Below are 21523 nucleotides of genomic sequence, written 5' to 3'. Positions count from 1 at the left end.
GCCAGTTTGGGTATCTCTGAGAAATGTGCTGTCAGTTAATGCAGCGAAACTGTCTGTCTGGAGGTCAGGTTTACAGCACAGGCCCAGTCTAGTGATGATTTTTAATCACTCTTCCTGCTTTTCCATCCTTGCAATGATACTGTTTGATTCCATAAATCCTGGGTGTCATTTGAAGCATCATTTGATTGACATAATACACTTTTCAAAAGGCAGAAATGGAAAGAGATGATTGCAGCACTTGACTGCTGTGAGTGTTTCTAATGGGAGCACTCTAGTTTTGTTGTGTCAATCCGCAGGGCAGACAGGGTGTGAGAGTAAGAAAGCTCTGGGATAGGGATGTGCATATCTACCTGTAGGAGTGTTGTCTGAACACATGACTTGTCTGTCTTGAGTGTCCTGTGGAATTAGGCAGGGTTAGTTCTAGGGATGCACCGATACCACTTTTTCTCTTCCGATATCGGAAATCTCAGTATCGGCCAATACCGATCCCGATCCGATACCAGTGTTGTTGTTGTTTTGCATAATCAGTTTAGAATATCTTTACATTATTGTGTGGAACTAATTGGGTGTACTCTTTAATATGTAAAGAAACACAAACCTCTAACTACACATTATTTCAATATAAATGTATAGCTTATTAAGAAAAACTTTATTATTAACTAGTATACTGGATAATGTAGCAGCAAAATTAACAGTAATTCCAGTATAAGTCATCAGTAGAAAGTTTTTTTTTAACCTGTATCTGGACTTTTGTTCAATTTAGTTGTAAGATATCAGCTCACTTTTCATTCACAGTTATTTTTTGGAACTCATTCAACTTAAGTATTGTTATAAATTGTAAACAAATGATAATAATCATAATATATTATAATAGTAATATATCTCAATCGTGCACCTTTTGTCATGGATCCACCGGTCTCTCTCTCTCTCTTTCTTCCTCACTGCCATCAGTGCTCACTCTTCCCTGAGTTCTGATTACACGCACCTGCATATCATTAGTGGCTAATCAAGGACTGCATATATACCCCGCTTTCACACACACTCTTTGTCTGTTCTCATCGATAGTATCTCTGAGACTCCAGACCTTTCTACTGTGTCAAACATACCCGTGTCTTCATTATTGCCTGCAAGTATAATAAAACTGTTGTGAGTTATCTGTTCATCATGTCTACACCCTGTCTGGATATTGTTCAACTGAATTTACTCACAATGTTTACGTCACTGTTTCAGTCATCTGTTCAATAAACCCTGCTACTGAGTTCTTATCTCTGCCTCCGTGAGTCTCTCCATGACACCTTCAACTTTTAAACCCTCACGCTTTTATTTTGACATTCTGAACTCTCCAGAAAGTTCTGTATGTGTCTGTTTGTAGGAAAGTTCACGGTATTTTAATTCGCTTCTTATTCAGATTCTGGTAAAATGCACCTCTGGCGCCGTTCTATATGCATATAAATTAACCAAACTTTTGAGCATCTACATCTGAGATGTTGTTTGTGAGGAGCGCTCAAATATTGCGCACCGCGTGAAGGCTAAAAAATAGCCGCGGGTGTGTGTAAACAGAGCAGCTCCATTCACTAACGTGCTGCACGTGCATTTCATTTACTTATTAAACACAGCCTTTTGTGATTCACAGAGCTATTGCACATCTTCAAGTAACTTTGAATAAAATGTACGTGTCATGTGAACTACTTTAATTGAGCTTGACAGTAACGAACATGACTAACACACAGTATCGGATTTGGATCAGGCTCCCCTGATACCCGATCCGTCTAAAAACATTAGTATCAGAGCCGATACTGATCCAGGTATCGGATCTGTGCATCCCTAGTTAGTTCACTAGACATGAATCTTGGCAATAGATCTTTTTAGTGGTATATTTATTTTTTGATGGGAATGAAAACGAGGCTGTGAAGGATAGACTTGGGCGATGTTCACATTAAACCTAATAAATCTGAAAATGCTGTTTTCAAAAGTTTTCCAAAAGTTGTTCGTCCACACTGAAACATATGAAAATGCTTAAATCACCTTTCTGCACATGCAGGAAAAAACGTAAGAAACGTCATTAACTACGTTTCCATCCAAGGATTTTTTTTGCTAAAAAAGTTTAGCGCATCAAAAAAAAAAAAAAAAACAGCTGATGGAAAGGCAAATTATCAGTAAGTGTCGACATCAAATTTTTCCATTTAGGTTTAGTGCATAAATCCTATGTGGACATGTCAGTTGTCATAAAAAATGGCATTAATGCAAAAATGCAGTGTTAAAGAATTTACATCACATCCTTACAACAAACAGCTTAAGGGAGAGGTACTCTTGGAATGATGAGGAGAATCGAGTTTTCCTCAATTTCTTTAAAAGACACATTAACTTTATTCTTGATGGAAGTTCTCCAGACATTTTATGGACTGCATGTTCCCGAGCCTGTAAAGATTGTTTTATCAAAATGTGAAAGGAAATAGCTTTACCCGGATCAGTCAGCGCTGCTCAATGAACAGATCAGAGCAGAGACGTGCATTTACACGTGGACCAGTCTCGAGCGCTCAGCCACGCAGATCATCATCAACAGAGCTGCGAGAAGCACGGGCTGGGTCACGAATTCAGCAATGATTATTTGTTTAAAACCTCTATGAAAGCCCATAATTTGTTGATGATTAAACCAGTTTAAAATTTTATTAAACTGCCCCAACATTCTAAACAGCAATGAAAAGGAATAAAGGAGAAATCTGTACAATGACCAGACAGAAATTGTAAGGTTTCAATCCACACATCACAGATATTTAAAAAAAATATTTATCAATATAGTAGTGAGAGAATACAATTTAATTTCAGAATGTGTTTTTTCTTACGAAAAATGCCATCATTTGTTTTATGGTTACTGCTAATCATGGTTTTACTTTTACTTTTGGTTACTATGATCTTATTGCAAATGCCACAGTTAAAACTATGGATACAATGGAACTTATGTGTAAAATCTTTTCTAATGCCCTCTGATTGTAGAAAAAGGCTTTGTTCGTCTTCAGATGACTGTGTTTTAATCATCAAGATCCTAATAAAAAGAAAGAAACCGTGAAAGAAAACAAATTTTCTTTCAGTTGGACCGGTGCGACCCACTCAAGTGCTGGTGCGACCATTTGTAGAATTTAACACTGGTGCTACCACTCTTAAATGTTAGTCTGGAGCCATGTAAATAAATGGATAAATAAAAAGTTATTTGCTGTGGCATTGCAAGAATTAATTTGCAAGAACAAATCTAAAAATAAGAAAAGATGCAAATTTGTTGTTTTATTCATTACCCAATTAGCACTCTTGCCACCTGTGATCTCATTACCTTATCTATGTGACTTGCGTTTTTTGCATAGCCGAATTTCAAACATTATGAGTAAACACGCAACTAAAATGGACAGAAAACATGGAAGTTCTTGAAAAGGAAAACTGTCAATGATGGTTATGTGGGACAGTGGGATAGCTCCTGACCTGTATCTGCATGATTTTATACACTGCACTGCTGCCACACGATTGGCTGATTAGATAATCACATGGATGATTGTTGGTGCCAGATGGGCTGGTTTGAGTATTTCTGTAACTGCTGATCTCCTTGGATTTTCTCACACAACAGTCTCTAGAATTTACTCTGAATGGTGCCAAAAACAAAAAACATCCAGTGAGCAGCAGTTCTGTGGACAGAAATGCCTTGTTGATGAGAGAGGTCAACAAAGAATGGCCAGACTGGTTTGAACTGACAGAAAGTCTATGGTAACTCAGATAACCGCTCTGTACAATTGACTGCTATTCTGAGATGCGGGTTGGTGCTGTTTTGGTGGCATGAGGGGGACCTACACAATATTAGGCAGGTGGCGTTAATGTTGTGGCTGATCTGTGTATATCGTCATCTCGCCCAGCCCTAATAAAGGCTATAAAAAGCTTGACTGGGTATATGTTTAAAAAATAGAACATTTTTATGGTCATTTCCGTCATTTCAAAATAAGAGTCCGGAAATGGGCTTGCGGGCTCCAAATTAAAAAATTTTTTTTTTTTTTTTGTTTTGTTTACTATTGGGACTTTGGTTGTACAAGAGACTGTGTCTGGGATTTTATTCATTTTTATTAATTATGTCTGTGCTCTTCTTAGAAAGAAAAGGCTAAAAATAGTTTATTAACATCCTTTTCCACCACCTTATTATCGTTATCTGCAAAATCCACTATTGGTCCATCTGTATTTCATACTATAAATGGATTCTAAATACAGCCTTCTAATGTACCTGACAGATATTCAGCAAATAAATAGGCTAAATATCTACGTCATATTGCACAAAACTATCATAGTCCTTACAAAAAAAGATTATGCATAATCAAAGAACATAACTCACAGCAGACAATTTGAGGTCGGACAGCAATTAAAAAATATATATATATTGTTAATGTTGGTGACATTTTTACACAAGCACTGCTCTGATGGCTGTAGAGGAAGTGCTTAATTTGCTGCTTAAATTAACATGCCATTAATTTAGAGACAACTCCTTGGAGTGGGTGTTAACATGCTAACGGTTACTTTTCGACTCTCAACATGCTAAAGCACCATGAGATAGTTGTTAGTCAACTAGTTTAACTTGTTGACCCTTCCCTACTCCAGGGCCTGACTCTGCTTTGGGAGAGAAGGGGAAACGGCAGTTGGATATCTGACAATATTCTATAATACAACACCCCACCCTTCCACCGAGTATATATGCCAAATATAATAAATAAAGGCACATAATTTGTTTTTTAAGTGGTGTGTTTAGCTCAGTGTTGGTGTGGTGTTGGATGGACCAAAATGGCTGTTCTCCACCCTGCTGCTCATGTGTTGCTTCTCCTTTCATATAAACCAGCTATTTCACAGTAGTTTAAATCGCTTCTCATTCAAAATCTGGTGAAGTGCTTCTCCGGTTCCGCTCTCAATGTATGTTATAAGCCCGTATATTTATTTATTAAACGCAGCCTTTTGTGATTCACTAAGCTATTGTATGTCTTCAAGAGACTTTCAATGAAATGCACGAGTCATATAGACAACTGTAATGGTGCTTTTATGGTTCTTTTATTTCATTTTTGGAACTTGACAGTAACGACCATGACTGATGCACAGTATTGAATTTGGAACGGGCTCGTTGGACCAATACCCGATCCGTTAAAAACGTAAGTATTGGAGCTGCACTTATTGATGACTGCACTTATTGCGTGGGGTTATTAATGGCCAGTGATAATATCTAGAACACTATGGGTGATACAGTACACTTTAATGATGAGAAGTGAGACATTTGATAATTTGATAAAGGACAGTTTGTTATAAAACAGAATTTATAAGCATATTAAGATATATTTAATTCTTCTGGAGTTATAGGCAATTTTGGAAAAACAACAAAAAAGTGTCATTGTTTTGTTTGTTTTGGACTTCCACCATTGGCAAATAATGCAAGAAGGGTCGACTGATTTTAGAAATAGACCTACCTATCTCTGTAAAAATTGTTTTGCTCTAAAATAATAAGCACAATTTATTAGTTTTGCTTATACAACTTATAATATTTATGTTGTACTAATCTACTATTTTGGCTTTCGTCGTCATTTATATTTCTTCAGAAAAAGAATAAGCAAAATGAAAAGTTTCAGCCAGGGAATTTCAGAAACTTTGTTGATTTAACATGGAATAACCCAACTGTCCATTGACAAAGACGTTTGTAGATTTTGGAACTGATACAGGGAGGAACTAACACCTCTATGAATCAACCAGGCTGGTACAGTTATGATCTGATGACAATAATCTGACAACATTCATGCTGAAATGTAACATAAATGGGCAAATGAATTGCCCTGGCCAAGTATTGCCATATTGACACATTTTTCTGCCCAAGAACTGCCCAATTTTGTGTTGTATGAAGTGTGGAAATAACTCAACATTTAATAATAGTGTAGCAGTCTCTTTGAATGATTTTACAAGCAGTGCTAAAGAAATGAACAGAAAATGTGTGTAGACTTTGTGAACAGAATTGCCTATTTCTGTCTATTCACAGACGTAACTCTGTCTGAAAGCAAAGCGGAACACAGTTCTGTTGGCGGGTATCTAGTTTACTTGCTATTAAGTGACTCGAAGTAAACTCATGTTCTGTGTTGTTGTTGTGTGTGTTTGCAGGGTTTCTGCAGCAGCAGTACAGTGTCTGTAACAGAGAGTCTGCTCTTTGTGTCCACACTGAACGGAAACCTGCACGCCGTCAGCAAGAGGTCTGGAAGCATCAAATGGACCCTGAAAGAAGGTACACAAAAGGTTTTCCTGCCAGACCATTCCGTTTTAGACCTCAATGGTGTATCATGAGTTCCGATTACACGTCTCACATTGATAAACTGCAGTGACGCCCAGCGCGCCTGTGAAAGTCAACACCAGCTCACTGTTGCTGGAGTCTAGTGTTATTATCTTAGACACTGCAGGAGACTTTAGTCCCCTACACTTAAACTATATTTCATTTTGCATAGAGATAATTGCTCTTTTTACCATAATATTATTAAAGTAATCAGCAAATTTATTAAATCATTAAAGCAATAAGTATTAAAGCAATAAGCCATTAGAGGTTGTGCTTTTAAGTGAATTTACATGTTTAAAGGCTGTTGTTATACACTACATATGGAGATTTTATTGTGGTAATGCACAGCAACTTGCATATTGGCAGTTGACAAGAAAAGTTTTGGGGGATTCCATCTAAAACTATTTTTAACTGCATTTGTTTTTTATTGCAACATATAACAGTGATTACAAATATTGTTTGTTGATTTATGTTACAATCAATAACAATCAAGCAAAAGGAAAAAATAGAAAGGCAGAATACAAATAAAAGACAAACAGTAGAAAAGATTCCACTGCCTATAAGTAAAAAAAAAAAAAATAATAATAATAGTAAACAAATAAAAGTCTCAGTAAAAGCTGAGATTGTTGAAAAAAGAAAGTTTGGAACAATAGACACTTATTTAAAAAAATAAGCAGTGAAACTATTTTATTTTAAAATATTATTTATAAAATATGTAAAAAATAAATATTTAAAAAATATTTGTATTTGTGAATTTTTATGAAAGGCACATTTTATTTCAAATAGAGTAACCCTAAGAAAACTTCTTGAAATATGTGTCTAAATGGATAAAAAAAAAGGATGTATATAATACATGCATGCATGCATATTTATTTATTTATTTATTTTTTGTTTTTTGTTTTTTTGTTTTTTTTACTTGAAAAAATATGTTTGAAAACGTTTGTGAAATTAATGATTTAGTTGTGTACCTTCACGTGTATTCAAGTTGCAAGGAAAGTATTTTAATACCTTTTACTTGGTTGCACCACATGATTTTTTTCATGCCCAATTCCCAATGCGCTCTAAGTCCTCGTGGTGGCGTAGTGATTTGCCTCAATCCGGGTGGTGGAGGACAAATCTCAGTTGCCTCCGTTTCTAAGACTGTCAATCCGTGCATCTTATCATGTGGCTCGTTGAGCATGTTACCGCAGAGACGTAGTGCATGTGGAGGCTTCACGCTATTCTCCGGGGCATCCACACACAACTCACCACGCGCCATGCGAGAGCGAGAACCACGCATTATAGTGACCACGAGGAAGTTACCAAATTCTAAATATTGGAGAGTTGTCTGCCCCGCCCCAGACTCAAAGCTCATGTGGGTTGCCAGAATTAGCCAACTCAGCATCCGTTTTAAAGGATTTCTGGGCTTTAAGCTGTCTCCATCTTCCAAAGGCATCTCCAATATTTATCCTTGTTTTACTATGCTTCTGGTCATGGTGGTTTTTAGACGGATGGCGAGGCTTTTTAGGTCGGGTGTAATCCGTTATCTCTGATCCAGTTCGTTTACTGGCTTCCATGGCTGCAACACGCAGTGTTGTTTGCCTGAAAACTTGTATCTGGCAACCCGACGGTGTCGAAACACTATTGGTGAGTGGGCAGTGGGCGGGATCACACAGACCAAAACATAAACAGAAATTCTGGCCTGGAATGGAAACTTCAAAGTAGAATATACTGGCTGTAGCATTGTTATCAGAGAAGACAGTATTTCAACTTAGCATGTTTCCTAATTCTCTAATGACATATTATGGTTATTTTATAATGTAGTACAGTCAAAATATTACATATAGCACCTTTAACCCCCACTAATATCCCTCCCCAATAACCAACCCCACCCTAACCCCCAACGAACAACTCTGTGGTCACATATAATAATACACACACAAACAAATGTTTTTTTAATTTATTTTTTTATATTTAATCAACATGCATAATTAAACTAGACTTTTCTCTCCCCATCCTCTCCCCGAGAGTCCCCAAAAAACGCTAAATAATTACACCATTTCCTAACAAACAAGTCCCCAAACCCCAGCCTTCTACTTGCCACCTCCTCGAAAGCTGCCACCCTCCCCATCTCCACACACCACTCTGGAAATGATGGTGCTCCATCTGACTTCCAACGCCTTAAAATAATTTGTCTGCCAATCATGATATTGGTCAGAACCCAATTTTTTATATGTTTATCCCCCAAATTTATGACAGCCCCATCGCCCAAAATACAAAGTCTGGGGCAAAGTAAAATTTGAGTGCCCAAAACGTCACACAAACAACTCTGAACCTTCAACCAAAATTCTTAGATCTTAACATACCCCCAAAAGACATGGGTTGTGTCTCCATCTTCTGATTGGCATCGCTAGCAGGTGGGTGTGTCTTTAGGACCAAGCCTATACAATCTAGAGGGGGTCCAATAGAATCTATGTAAAATCTTGAATTGCATAAGGCGAACCCTTGAATCTCTAGATGCAGACTTGACATTTTTTAGAATCCTAGCCCACACTCCCTCCTCCAATACCAAATTTAAATCTTTCTCCCATAATCTCTTAAGAGAAGTTGAAGCTCCGTCCCCCAGACTCTGAATTAGCAGGGAGTAATACACTGATGCATCATGACCTTTTCCAAAAGCAGTAATCACCTCTCCCAGAGTATCTGACGCTTTAGGGGGGTGTGTGCTACTCCCAAAAACAATACAGAGCAGGTGGCGCAGCTGTAAATACCTATAAAACTGAGATCTGGGAATCCCAAAATGTTGAACCAAATTCTCAAAAGATTTCAACACTCCATTCTCATACAGGTCACCGAGTGTAGTAACCCCCCTCACAATCCACTCTGTCCAGCAGAAAGGGGACTTATTAATACATAATTTTGGATTCAGCCATATGCTTGAGGCAACATTTAAATAAATGTCTGTATTAAACACTCTGGACACTTTTGTCCATTCCGAGTGCAAATGCGAGATAACGGGTGTAACTTAACTTATCCAATTAGTTTAATAGAAAGGCTTTGCAATGGCAAAATAGGGGCAAGAACTTAATACAAATCCGTGGTGGGGCTCTTTCATTTGGAAGTGACCAATGAGCCAAATATCTGAGACCGAATGCATAATAATAAAACAAAATCTTAGGTAGGCCTAGCCCACCTTTGTCAATCTGCCTATTTAACTTATTAAAATGCAATCTAGGATGCTTACCATTCCAAATAAAGGACTTCGCTATGCTATCAAATTGTTTAAAATAAGAGAGGGGGACATCTACAGGGAGAGACTGTAGCAGGTAGTTGAATTTTGGAATACAATTCATTTTAATAACATTAACCAATCATAGATAAATGTAATGAAGCCCAACTAGCCACATCACCGAAAACCTTTTTATTAAGGGGTCAAAATGAACAAAATCACACAAATTTGCTGGGAAAAAAATGGCTAAATACTTAATGCCCTGTTTAAGTGCCTGGCTGGAAAGCCGTTACTGGGCAGTATGCTGTTAGAGCCAAAGCTTCGGATTTAGATCAATTGATTCTGTATCCCGAGAACTTCGAAAATGAATTAATAATTCCATGGAGGCAAGGCATAGATCTAATGGGGTTATAGACGAATATTAAAATACCATCTGCGTAAAGCAAAAGCTTATGCGCCACACCTCCAGCCACCACCCCTAGAAAATCATCTTCCCTTCTTATCGAGGATGCTAATGGTTCCAGGGCAAGATAGAACAATAATGGGGAAAGAGGGCAACCCTGCCGGGTGCCCCAATCCATAGTAAAGTAATCTAAAAATTAATCCATTTGTTTGTACCGCCGCTAGCAGGTGTCTATACAGTAACTTAATCCATCCAATAAAAGTATTCCTGAACCCGTATATTTCCAAAATCTTAAAAAGATAATCCCATTCTACCATATCAAATGCCTTTTTGGCATCAAGTGAGATGGCAGCGACTGGAGTCTGATCGTTCGCCACTGACCACATATTATTGACGAAACGCCTAATGTTATAAGAAGAGCTGCGGCCCCAAATAAACCCCACCTGATCTATATGTATAAGGGATGTCATAACTTAATCGGTTAGGCAGAATTTTTGACAATATTTTTACATCTAGCTGTATCAAGGAAATTGGATGGTAACTCTTACACTCGCTTGGATCTTTGTCCTTTTTGAGAATCAGACTGATCCGGGCTTTTGTCATGGTTGGCGGAAGATTTCCATTTTTCAGTTTGGAATGCCCAATTCCCAATGCACTCTTAAGTCCTCATGGTGGCGTAGTGGCTCACCTCAATCCGGGTGGCGGAGGACGAATCTCAGTTGCCTCCGCGTCTAAGACCGTCAAACCCACACATCTTATCACATGGTTTGTTGAGCAAGTTACCGCGAAGACATAGCGCGTGTGGAGGTTTCACGCCATCCACTGTGGCATCCACGCACAACTCACCACGTGCCCCACCGTGAGCGAACCACATTATAGTGACCACGAGGAGGTTACCCCATATGACTTTACCCTCCCTAACAACTGGGTCAATTTGTTTGCTTAGGAGACCTGGCTGGAGTCACTCAGCACGCCCTGGGATTCGAACTTGCGAACTCCAGGGGTGGTAGGCAGCGTCTTTACTCACTGAGCTACCCAGGCCTCCTTGAAGCTTTCCATTCTTTAATGATTCTACATAAACTTCTAACAAAAGTGGAGCCAATTCTGTAGCATAAGATCTAAAAAATTCAGTGGCAAAACCATCTGGCCCTAGAGCCTTGTCTGTAGGCAAGGCCTAAATTACCTCGCCAAGCTCTTCCAAGGCTATCTCTGACTCAAGTTAATTTTTTTCCTCAGTTGTCAGTTTAGGGAGTTCTAATGGTTCCACAAAGTTTCTAATATCTGCATTAGTAAATGAAGACGTGGAACTAGAGATATCAAGATAGAATTATTTAAAAGCATTATTAATATCAATGGCTGAGGCAAATATTTCACCACCAGCAGATTTCACTGAGGGAATGGTAGAAAAAGACTCTCTCTGCTTTATATATCTACCCAAAAGCTTCCCTGCTTTGTCCTCCGACTCCGATATGACTGTCTTGCCCTGAATAGCCAAAACAGTATTATATCTGTATTTCAATCAGGTCAATTCTCTGAGGCCATCAAAAGACATTCGGCGCTTCAGCTCTGCCTCGACACTTTTAATATTCCCTTCCAACTCCACGATTTCCCATGCTTTGGATTTTTTGATGAATGTGGCATACTGTGTGATCCGACCTCTAAGAACCGCCTTAAGTGCCTCCCAAGCCATCCCCACAGAGGATACTGAGGACCAGCTGGTCTCCATATAGACATTGATTTCAGTCTTTAGCATTTGTTGGAATTCAGGATTTTGCAAAAGGGATACATTAAAGTGCCAACTATATGATTTATTTTTCTCCATATGTGGCAACACCTCTAAACTCACCAGGGCATGATCTGAGACTAAGATGTTTTCAATTGAGCAATCAACAACAGATGAAATGAGGGACTTAGATAACAAAAAACAAAAAAACAAAAAAAAGATCTATTCTAGAATAAATCTTATGGACTGATGACATATATATATATATATATATATATATTTTTTTTAAGTCTCCAAATATCTGTAAGACCAAGATTTTTACACATCCTATGAAGCATCAGTGTGGCTCTAGGGGGCTTACACACTTTTGTTTCACTATGATCAAGGACTGAGTCCATCAGTAGATAAAAGTCTCCTCCCAATATTATATCATGAGGGGTGCCAGCGGCTTGCAACATCCCTTCAAGATCTATAAAAAAAAAAGCCCTGATCATCAGCGTTAGGTGCGTAAATATTAGCCAAAATCATCCTTTGCCACTGAATTTCTGCTAAAACAATAATTACCCTTCCTAATTTATCTTTATCTGTTTGAGACATTTGAATTTTAGATGTTTACTTATCAATGTAATGACTCCCCTGCTCTTACTTGAGCCCGCACTAAAGAAAACATGTCCACCCCATATCTTCCCAATTTTTTCAGCTTCCTGCGGGGAAAGATGTGTTTCTTGAAGAAACACTATATCATATTTCTTATGACTAAGAAAAGATAACCTTCCTTCTTTTTATGGGGTGCCCCAACCCATTCACATTCCACATGGAGAGAGACAATCCACTCATATTAACATTTGACATTTTGACATATTAGAAAAAATAGATTGTTTATTAATAAATAGTAAAATTATGACCACATTCCAACATTGGTGCAACAATCAACCCCCGAACCCCCGAAAAACATGTGCATTAACCCTGCGCATGACAGCGCCAACCGGCGTCCATTCCTCTAAACTCAAACAGGCCATATATGCCTACGAGAGCCCCCACGACAACTTTGCCATCAGATTGCTCAAGTCCGGTGTTTCTATACAAAATTTGTAAAACAGAATTACACAACAGAAGATTAATCTATACAACAAACTCCAGCCATTAGGTGGGATAAACACAAGGGACATGTAGATTCATCCACATAACTGTCCCGAAGGTGTGTTCCTCCACAAAACAAACTTCAGCCTCTATCGGAACCAGCACACACACACACACACACACACACACACACACACACACACACACACACACACACACACACACACACACACACACATATATATAAGGGCCATTTAGTTTCCTCAGACAGTCAAACTAATGTTCAGTGAGCTGGCCCATTTGGCCATTACATGAGTGGAACAGATGCCCTAATCACTCTAATGATTTGCAAGAAATATTCCACAAAACAAACTCCATCCAGTAGGAGGCATAAGTACAAAGAAGGTGCAGATACCTCCACAAACTGTCCCGAAGGAGTGTTATTCCACAAAACAAACTCCAGCCGCTAGGCAGAACCAACACAAAAATAAACAAAGAAGGCACTCAGCTTCCTTGGACGGTCAAGTGAATGTTCAGTGAGTCAGGTCCACTTGGCTGTATCAAGAGCATCACACAATAACTTGCTCAGTCATTGACGTTATGAAGGACAATGCTAGTTGTGGGCATGTAAATGTTTCGCGGCCATCCTTAGTATCTTTTCTCAATTTGGTCGGGAACATCAGTGCAAAAGCGACCTTCCTTTGATGTAAGAGTTTCTTGCATTCCTTGAATCGATCACGTTTCTCTCTTGTCGAATTCACAAAATCTGGGAACAAGAAAATGTTGTGGTTCTTCCAAGAAAACCTTCCTTTACTCCTCGCCTTGTGTAACACAAGATCTTTATCGGATGATCTCAGAAATTTGGCCAGAATTGATCTGGACCTGTCTCCCTCAGCGGATCTCTGAGCCGGAACACTGTGAGCTCGCTCGATTTCCAGCTTATGGCATGTTATGTCGAGCAGACTTGGGAAGAGCTCGTCTAGGAATTTCACCATATTTTGGCTTTCTTCGTTCTAAGGAATTCCAACAATTCCGACGTTGTTTCACCGATTCTCAAGGTCTTCCAATTTTTCCCAAAAGCGTTCCAAGTCTTTCCTGGTCGCTTTCGGATTAGCAGCTAATTCCCTCTCCGATGACTCCAGATAATCTATCCATTTCTTGACGTCCCCCATTCTTGTAACCAACTCGGAGAATTTCGTCTCCATGGCAGTGATCGATTGACATATTACAGCAAGATCCTCCAAGTCCGCAACGACCTTCACCAGCATTGCCGACATGCTCGACAGTTGACGCTGAATCTCTCCCGCCGCACCATCCAAATTGAGTCCCTGGTCTGCTGCCCTGTCAGGGGTGTCAGCTTGAGCACGTAAGTGTCTTTTAATGTCTCCAGAGCCAGAGGATTTTGAGTTCTTTTACATATTGTCTTCATAGAACAGTTATGGATCGTGGTGTATCGAATCTCACGGGTTTATGACACAAAAAGTATTAAAAACTAGCAAAGTGCGCAGAGCTCTCCGTTCACACGTCCGACCCTCGCATGGTGCCACGTGACTCCCCCGATCTAGAATCGGTTTTATAAAAAATGGATGTGGGCCAAATAACCAAATAAAGCAGTTTTTCCTTATTTACATTAATATACATACCATCTGTCATATCTGCTGTGGAAAAATCGTGGTTAAAAATATTAACTTATTTGTGCTGCATTTATAAAATGAGGTGACAATGTTCTTGTTTCCAGCATGCGTTTTGGACTGACAGCAGGTTGCAGACTTTATGTGTAGTCTTTCCGTACACTGTTTCAATAATCATTAACCCAGTAACTGCAGGGCACAAACATCGTGTCATCAAGGTAGTGGAACATCAGTTTACCTCATTTCCACTTGAGCTTTAACTCAAAGCCAGAAACAAATGAAGGAGATTCAATGCATGCTAAAGCACTCTTCCACTTCTGCAGTTATTAACATGCATGGAATGGAAGCTGCCATCATTGGCACATTAGCCACTCTGTTCTCTATAATCACATGGCTGCAGCGGCTTGCGTTTCACCCTGCTGTATCTCAGAAACCTGATGCACAGGTAGAGCATGTCTCAGAGCTTGGAGCTACAGTTACTGCCCTTTCCACTACTAAAGAGGTAGATTTGAATCTAAAATCTGATTGGATGAGCAACATTTGAATTGCTTGTAAAACAGCAGATATTCACACCTGTGACTGCACATCAGTTCCATTTAGATATTCTATAAGGGATTATAAGGTATGAGAGGACGTGCTATATTGTGCTGTTAGACAAGACACACAGGAGCAAATTCATAAAACAGTTGTCATTTCTGCTTGTATTTCAGCGCAAAAATATGTGTCTTATTTACTAACCACCCGCAATGTAGTTTCAGCAGGTGTAATTAGTGCTGAAATAGCGCAGCATCTTGGGTATTTAAATAAAGTCATTCCTCTCCACACAAACATGCCTCCTTTCTGTGTAAATTAGGCTCATTATAGATTGCACTTAATTCACAGAACTCTATGCTATTTTCCTGGTGCAATTAACACTGTGCTATTACCGCCTGAGGAAAGCAGGCAGTAAACTGAATTTTATTTAAAAGAGACATTTGTGTACATTTTCTATCGATCATGGCAGCAGTAATTCATGAAATAATGATCAAACGATGGAGACAAGTGTTATAACCTGGTATATATTCAGATGTGCTGTATAGTCGTGCACTTTGGACATATTAAAGAGATGATTTAGGTGTCTAAATCACAGTAGTAGAGTGATGCTGTATTATAATAATAATAATAATAATAATAATAATACATTTGATTTGTATAGCACCTTTCATACATAAAATGCAGCTCAAAGTGCTTCGCAGTTGGAAGTATAAAAACATAGAATTCAACATTTCAGAGAAAGTAAAACAAATTATTGCAAGAAAAATGAAACCGTGCAAAGATAAATATAAAATAAAAATATAGCTGCAAGCAGCAATTAATGGGGTTCAAGCCTTTAAGGTCCTTTAAGTACATATGTAACATAGTAAGTATTAATTAGACAGCCTGTAAGCACCTAAAACAAGGCACAAAGGAGGCACAAAGATATGGTGTTTTTTACATTCCTGACTGTTACAGCACCACCAAGAGGCATTGGTGGGCAATTTGTATGTGTCCTCAGACTGACCTACACAAGCATTTTAAATTTGGTGGTGATATCTCATTCTGTTCAAGAACTTTGACCTTTTAAGAAAAAGTGGCCACGGCCATTCCATACGTTCCAACTTTTTTGATAATTATTTATATTGGGACTCCAGAGAATCTTTCTGCACTGATTTGGTTCAGATCGGGTGAACGGCCTAGGACTAGTTAGAAAAAGTAGTTTTTTTTTTTTTTTTTTTTTTAAATAATCTCAAATATTTAATGAACGATTTGTTTCACACCAATGGTTCTTGAGGCAAAGTTGTTCAGAATGAGGAGACCACTGGAAAAAGGAATCACTGGAAAAATAATACAGTTGAAGTCAGAAGTTTACATACACCTTAGCCAAATACATTTAAACTCAGTTTTTCACAATTCCTGACATTTAATCTTAGAAAAACATTCCCTGTCTTAGGTCAGTTAGGATCACTACTTTATTTTAAGAATGTGAAATGTCAGAATAATAGTAGAGAGTATGATTTTTTTTTTCAGCTTTTATTTCTTTCATCACATTCCCAGTGGGTCAGAAGTTTACATACACTTTGTTAGTATTTGGTAGCATTGCCTTTAAATTGTTTAATTTGGGTCAAATGTTTTGGGCAGCCTTCCACAAGTTTCTCACAATAAGTTGCTGGAATTTTGGCCCATTCCTCCAGACAGAACTGGTGTAACTGAGTCAGGTTTGTAGGCCTCCTTGCTCGCACATGCTTTTTCAGTTCTGCCAAGAAATTCAGGATTGAGGTCAGGGCTTTGTGATGGCCACTCTAATACCTTGACTTTGTTGTCCTTAAGCCATTTTGCCACAACTTTGGAGGTATGCTTGGGGTCATTGTTTATTTGGAAGACCCATTTGCAACCAAGCTTTAACTTCCTGGCTGATGTCTTGAGATGTTGCCTCAGTACATCCACATACATTTACTTCCTCGTGATGCCATCTATTTTGTGAAGTGCAGCAGTCCCTCCCGCAACAAAGCACCCCCACAACATGATGCTGCCACCCCCATGCTTCATGGTTGGGATGGTGTTCTTCTTTGGCTTGCAAGCCTCACCCTTTTTCCTTCAAACATAATGATGGTCATTATGGCCAAACAGTAAAAAATCAGACCAGAGGACATTTCTCCAAAATGTAAAATCTTTGTCCCCAAGTGCACTTGCAAACTGTAGTCTGGCTTTTTTATGTCAGTTTTGGAGCATTGGCTTCTTCCTTGCTGAGCAGCCTTTCAGGTTATGTCGATATCGGACTCATTTTACTGTGGATATAGATACTTGTCTACCTGTTTCCTCCAGCATCTTAACAAAGTCCTTTGCTGTTGTTTTGGGATTGATTTGCACTTTTTGCACCAAACTATGTTCATCTCTAGGAGACCGAATGCATCTCCTTCCTGAGTGGTATGATGGCTGCGTGGTCCCATGGTGTTTATACTTGCGTACTATTGTTTGTACAGATGAACGTGGTACCTTCAGGCATTTGGAAATTGCTCTAAAGGATGAACCAGACTTGTGGAGGTCCACAATTTTTTCTAAGCTCTTGGCTGATTTCTTTTGATTTTCCCATGATGTCAAGCAAAGAGTCACCGAGTTTGAAGGTAGGCCTTAAAATACATCCACATGTACACCTCCAATTCAGTACACCTCCTATCAGAAGCTAATTGGCTAATTGTCTAAAGGTTTGACATAATTTTCTGGAATTTTCCAAGCTGCTTAAAGGCACAGTTAACTTAGTGTATGTGAACTTCTGACCCACTGGAATTGTGATATAGTCAATTAAAAGTGAAACAATCTGTCTGTAAACAATTGTTGGAACAATTACTCATGTCATGCACAAAGTAGATGTCCTAAACGACTTGCCAAAACTATAGTTTACTAATATGAAATCTGTGGAGTGGTTAAAAAATTAGTTTTAATGACTTCAACCTAAGTGTATTTAAACTTCTGACTTCATCGGTTTTACCCCTTAATCGGTGCCGATAGTTGCTTTTTGGAACTATCGGTTATCAGAAAAATCTATGCTGATTGTTGGCGATAGATTATTTTTTTTAAATTTCCCATCAATATACCGCATTTAATGATATATATATTTATATATATATATACACACCGATCAGCCACAACATTAAAACCACCTGCCTAATATTGTGTAGGCCCCCCTCGTGCCACCAAAACGCCATCAACACGCATCTCAGAATAGCAGTCAATTGTACAGAGCGGTTATCTGAGTTACCGTAGACTTTGTCAGTTCAAACCAGTCTGGCCATTCTCTGTAAATTCTAGAGACTGATGTGTGTGAAAATCCCAGGAGATCAGCAGTTACAGAAATACTGAAACCAGCCCATCTGGCACCAATCTGGCTCCAAATTCGATTTGGGAATTTGGAGGACAAGTCAACACCTTGAACACTTTGTCATGTTCCTCGAACCATTCCCGAACAATATTTGCAGTGTGGCAGGGTGCATTATCCTGATGAAAGAGGCCAAGACACCTCAAGTGACCTCGTAAACCTAAAGGCTTTAAAAAACATACTAAATGATGTTTTTTTGAAAATGTAAAAATGCAGAAAGTTTTCTGTGAGGGTTAGGTTTAGGGGTAGGGTTAGGGGATAGAATACTGTATATAGTTCGTACAGTACAAAATACATTATGGCTATGGAGAGTCCTCGTAAACCACAAATACCAACGTGTGTGTGTATGTGTTCAGGTATATATGGTATATGAGGACTATTCACTAGCACTATTCTAGATTATACACGTGTAATTATGCTATAAAAGGCTTAAAAATATATACTAAACTATGTTTTTTTTGTTTGTTTTTTTTATGTAAAAATGCAGAAAGTTATGTGAGGGTTAGGGTTAAGGGATGGAATATATAGTTTGTACAGTATAAAATACATTATGGCTATGGTGTGTGTGTGTGTGTGTGTCTGTGTGTGTGTGTGAATCAACATTATACCACAAAAGTTGTCGATTGAGCTTAACTTGCATTGAACCCAGAATATTCCTTTAAATCTTTGTGTCTTACAGCTCCTGGTTTGATGGCCAGCTCATCATCATCTTTGTCTTGTCTTATGTTTGCTGAAACCTTCATTTGCCTGTGATAGTGTTCTTAACTCTTAACTGAAACTCTTTGTCTTTCCTGACACAGATCCTGTTCTGCAAGTCCCGACGCATGTTTCTGAGTGAGTGTTTTTCTGTTTACGCAAGTGCTTGTGAGCATTTTGTACCTGGAGAAAGTCAAACAACAGGAACTGAGCAAATTGCTGAGCAAGCACGATTCTTCCTGTTCATGATATCGCCCGCTTGAACCGCTTGATAAAATGTGTGATATACTCGCAGTTTAAAAGAATAGTGCACTCAGAAATTAAATTATTATTTTATTCACGTTCCAACCCCAAAGGATTTCTTCAGTGGAACACAAAAGAAGATGTTTTGAAGAATATCCTAGCTGCTCATATACATTTAATTAAAGTGAAAGGGGACTGGGCCTGTCAAGCCCCAAAATAGCAAAAAAAAAAAAAAAACACTATAAAAGTATCTTAAAAGTAGTCCATACAACTAGGGCTGGATGATATGGCCAAAAGTATTATCATGATATCTATTTTTTTCATATCATTCTAGATCAATATTTATCACGATATACAGTACATTTCGCACCATTAGGGGAGGAAATGCATTACACATGTTTGTTAGACCTCAAGAATGAATAACTTAAAAGTAAATTCCACAGAGTAAACTACCTTTGAATTTGAAGTATTTCACCACAATTTCATCATCTTCAGTGGAAGTTTGACTCTCCTCATGGTCATTCATCTTTTTTCTGGTTTTGGCCTGACGCCTGTTACGCCACGTGACCTGTACATGATGTAATTGCTGTAGCTTAAAAGTCAATATGTCCACTGAAAGACAGTCTTGCCGGTGTCAGAACATTAGCAGACATGACAGCGCTATGGATCATGAAAACCTTTACTGTAACTAACTTGTACATAAATAAACAGCAATGGTGTTGACGTCGGAGTTGTTGTGTTCAGTCGATAGCTGTATTGCATTGTCAGTGTTGTCTTGCTCAGTACACAGCAATATCATATTATCCGTATAGCTAGCTAGCGGCAACTTAGCCTCATTACTGGTTTCAGTGACAGCAGGACGAGGTTGCAGCTAGCCAGCTAATATTTCCTAACAGGCTGATTTCATGAATGGGATTCAGCTGGCTAGTTGCGTTTTAGCTAGTTGCTTGCGTTTTTAGTGACACACACCTGATTTGATCGTCAGATGTAAATATCAAAAATTACTCAAAAGTTTATCATCGATATAGAGATTATTATTATTTTTTTTTTTTTTTATAAATATTGAGAAATATTATCGCCCAGCCCTACGTACAACTAGTGTGCTATATTCCAGATCTTGGAATTTTTCCGTTCTAGACCTTGACCGATGTGGTTACTATGAACAGTTGTCAAATGGAAAAGAGTTTAAAGAGTATTAAGATTCTTCAAAATGTCTCCTTTAGAAATCAAACTGGTTTGGAACAACATGAGTGGAGTAAAAGATGACAGATTTTTTTTATTTGGGTGAACAATCCTTTTGACACCTCAGTCATACAGCTAAAAACCTGAACAAAGTGTCTGAGTGTCTATTTTTTATTTTGACAGGCCTGCGTTTCTCCCGGACCCTCATGATGGCAGTCTGTACTCTCTCGGAGGGAAAAATAATGAGGGACTGACGGTGAGAGAGAGCGTGGTCATTTTTAATCCTCATGAAATGCTTCCTCTTTCTCTGGAAGCTGACAGTGATATTTTCAATAACGGTGGTGTTGGATATGATTACTATCAGGTTGAAGTGAAACATTGACCTCATGTGTGGTCAGTAGAAGTACATTAGGCATTGTATTTCAATTTTATCAGTAAAGAAATTCATGAAGTCATTACTCTTGTGCTACAACGGAATATCTGGTTCAGTTGAGGCTTTATTCCTGACCAATTTAGCCACAGCACTGAATAAACACCTAGGATTGTTGTGGTTATTTTCTATGAGTTTGCTAAAATATGCTGACCTGTAGCTACAGACACTACACTACAACACATTATTTGATATTGTTGTTACAGAAACTGCCGTTCACCATACCTGAGCTGGTGCAAGCTTCACCTTGTCGCAGTTCTGATGGCATCTTATACATGGGTAAGAGGCTCAATTCAGTTAAAGGATCTACTCAAACCTCATTATTTTAACTGCAATTAAAAATGTCATGGTTAATTTAATAGCAGTAATTTCGAATCCACTGTTAAAACTGTGAAATCCTTTATTTAGACGTGGCAAAAATAATATACATAATATATAAATATATAATTTAAAAGAGTTATTTGTAAGATTTTGTAAGCCTAAATGTGAAAACTCTTCTGCCTGTGTGGGTACTGGAGCTGTTACTATGGTTACGGACAGTGGCCGCGTGGTGCTTAGCCAGGTGTCGTGGACAGAACGTGCACTTTCAATTCACGTGAAACTGGGGCTACTACACACAAACTCCAAAATATAACAGAGGAATTCGATCTACTAGACTCATATCCACCAAAAAAAGCGACTTAAATCGGCTGTTAGGGAGCATTTAAATGATT

The 21523-nt window shown here is 38.5% G+C and overlaps 1 protein-coding gene across 3 annotated transcripts in view; it reads left to right on the top strand.

Annotated features, from left to right (window-relative positions):
* LOC127450320 (serine/threonine-protein kinase/endoribonuclease IRE1-like) overlaps positions 1 to 21523 on the top strand; it is an 80376-nt gene that overhangs the window by 21645 nt on the left and 37208 nt on the right. For all 3 annotated transcript variants that reach the window (XR_007898945.1, XM_051714323.1, XM_051714324.1), the window contains 4 exons: positions 6157 to 6277; positions 19060 to 19093; positions 20564 to 20636; positions 21017 to 21089. Coding sequence is in view for 2 of the 3 variants with exons in the window: in XM_051714323.1 (XP_051570283.1) it covers positions 6157 to 6277; positions 19060 to 19093; positions 20564 to 20636; positions 21017 to 21089 (301 nt within the window). In the remaining variant the exon portion in view is untranslated. The remainder of the gene's footprint in view (positions 1 to 6156; positions 6278 to 19059; positions 19094 to 20563; positions 20637 to 21016; positions 21090 to 21523) is intronic.

The sequence above is a fragment of the Myxocyprinus asiaticus genome, chromosome 13, assembly GCF_019703515.2.
Source record: "Myxocyprinus asiaticus isolate MX2 ecotype Aquarium Trade chromosome 13, UBuf_Myxa_2, whole genome shotgun sequence".
Classification (NCBI taxonomy): Eukaryota; Metazoa; Chordata; class Actinopteri; order Cypriniformes; family Catostomidae; genus Myxocyprinus; species Myxocyprinus asiaticus.
Note: the sequence above shows the minus strand (reverse complement) of the source record. Positions and strands in the feature narration are given on the sequence as shown.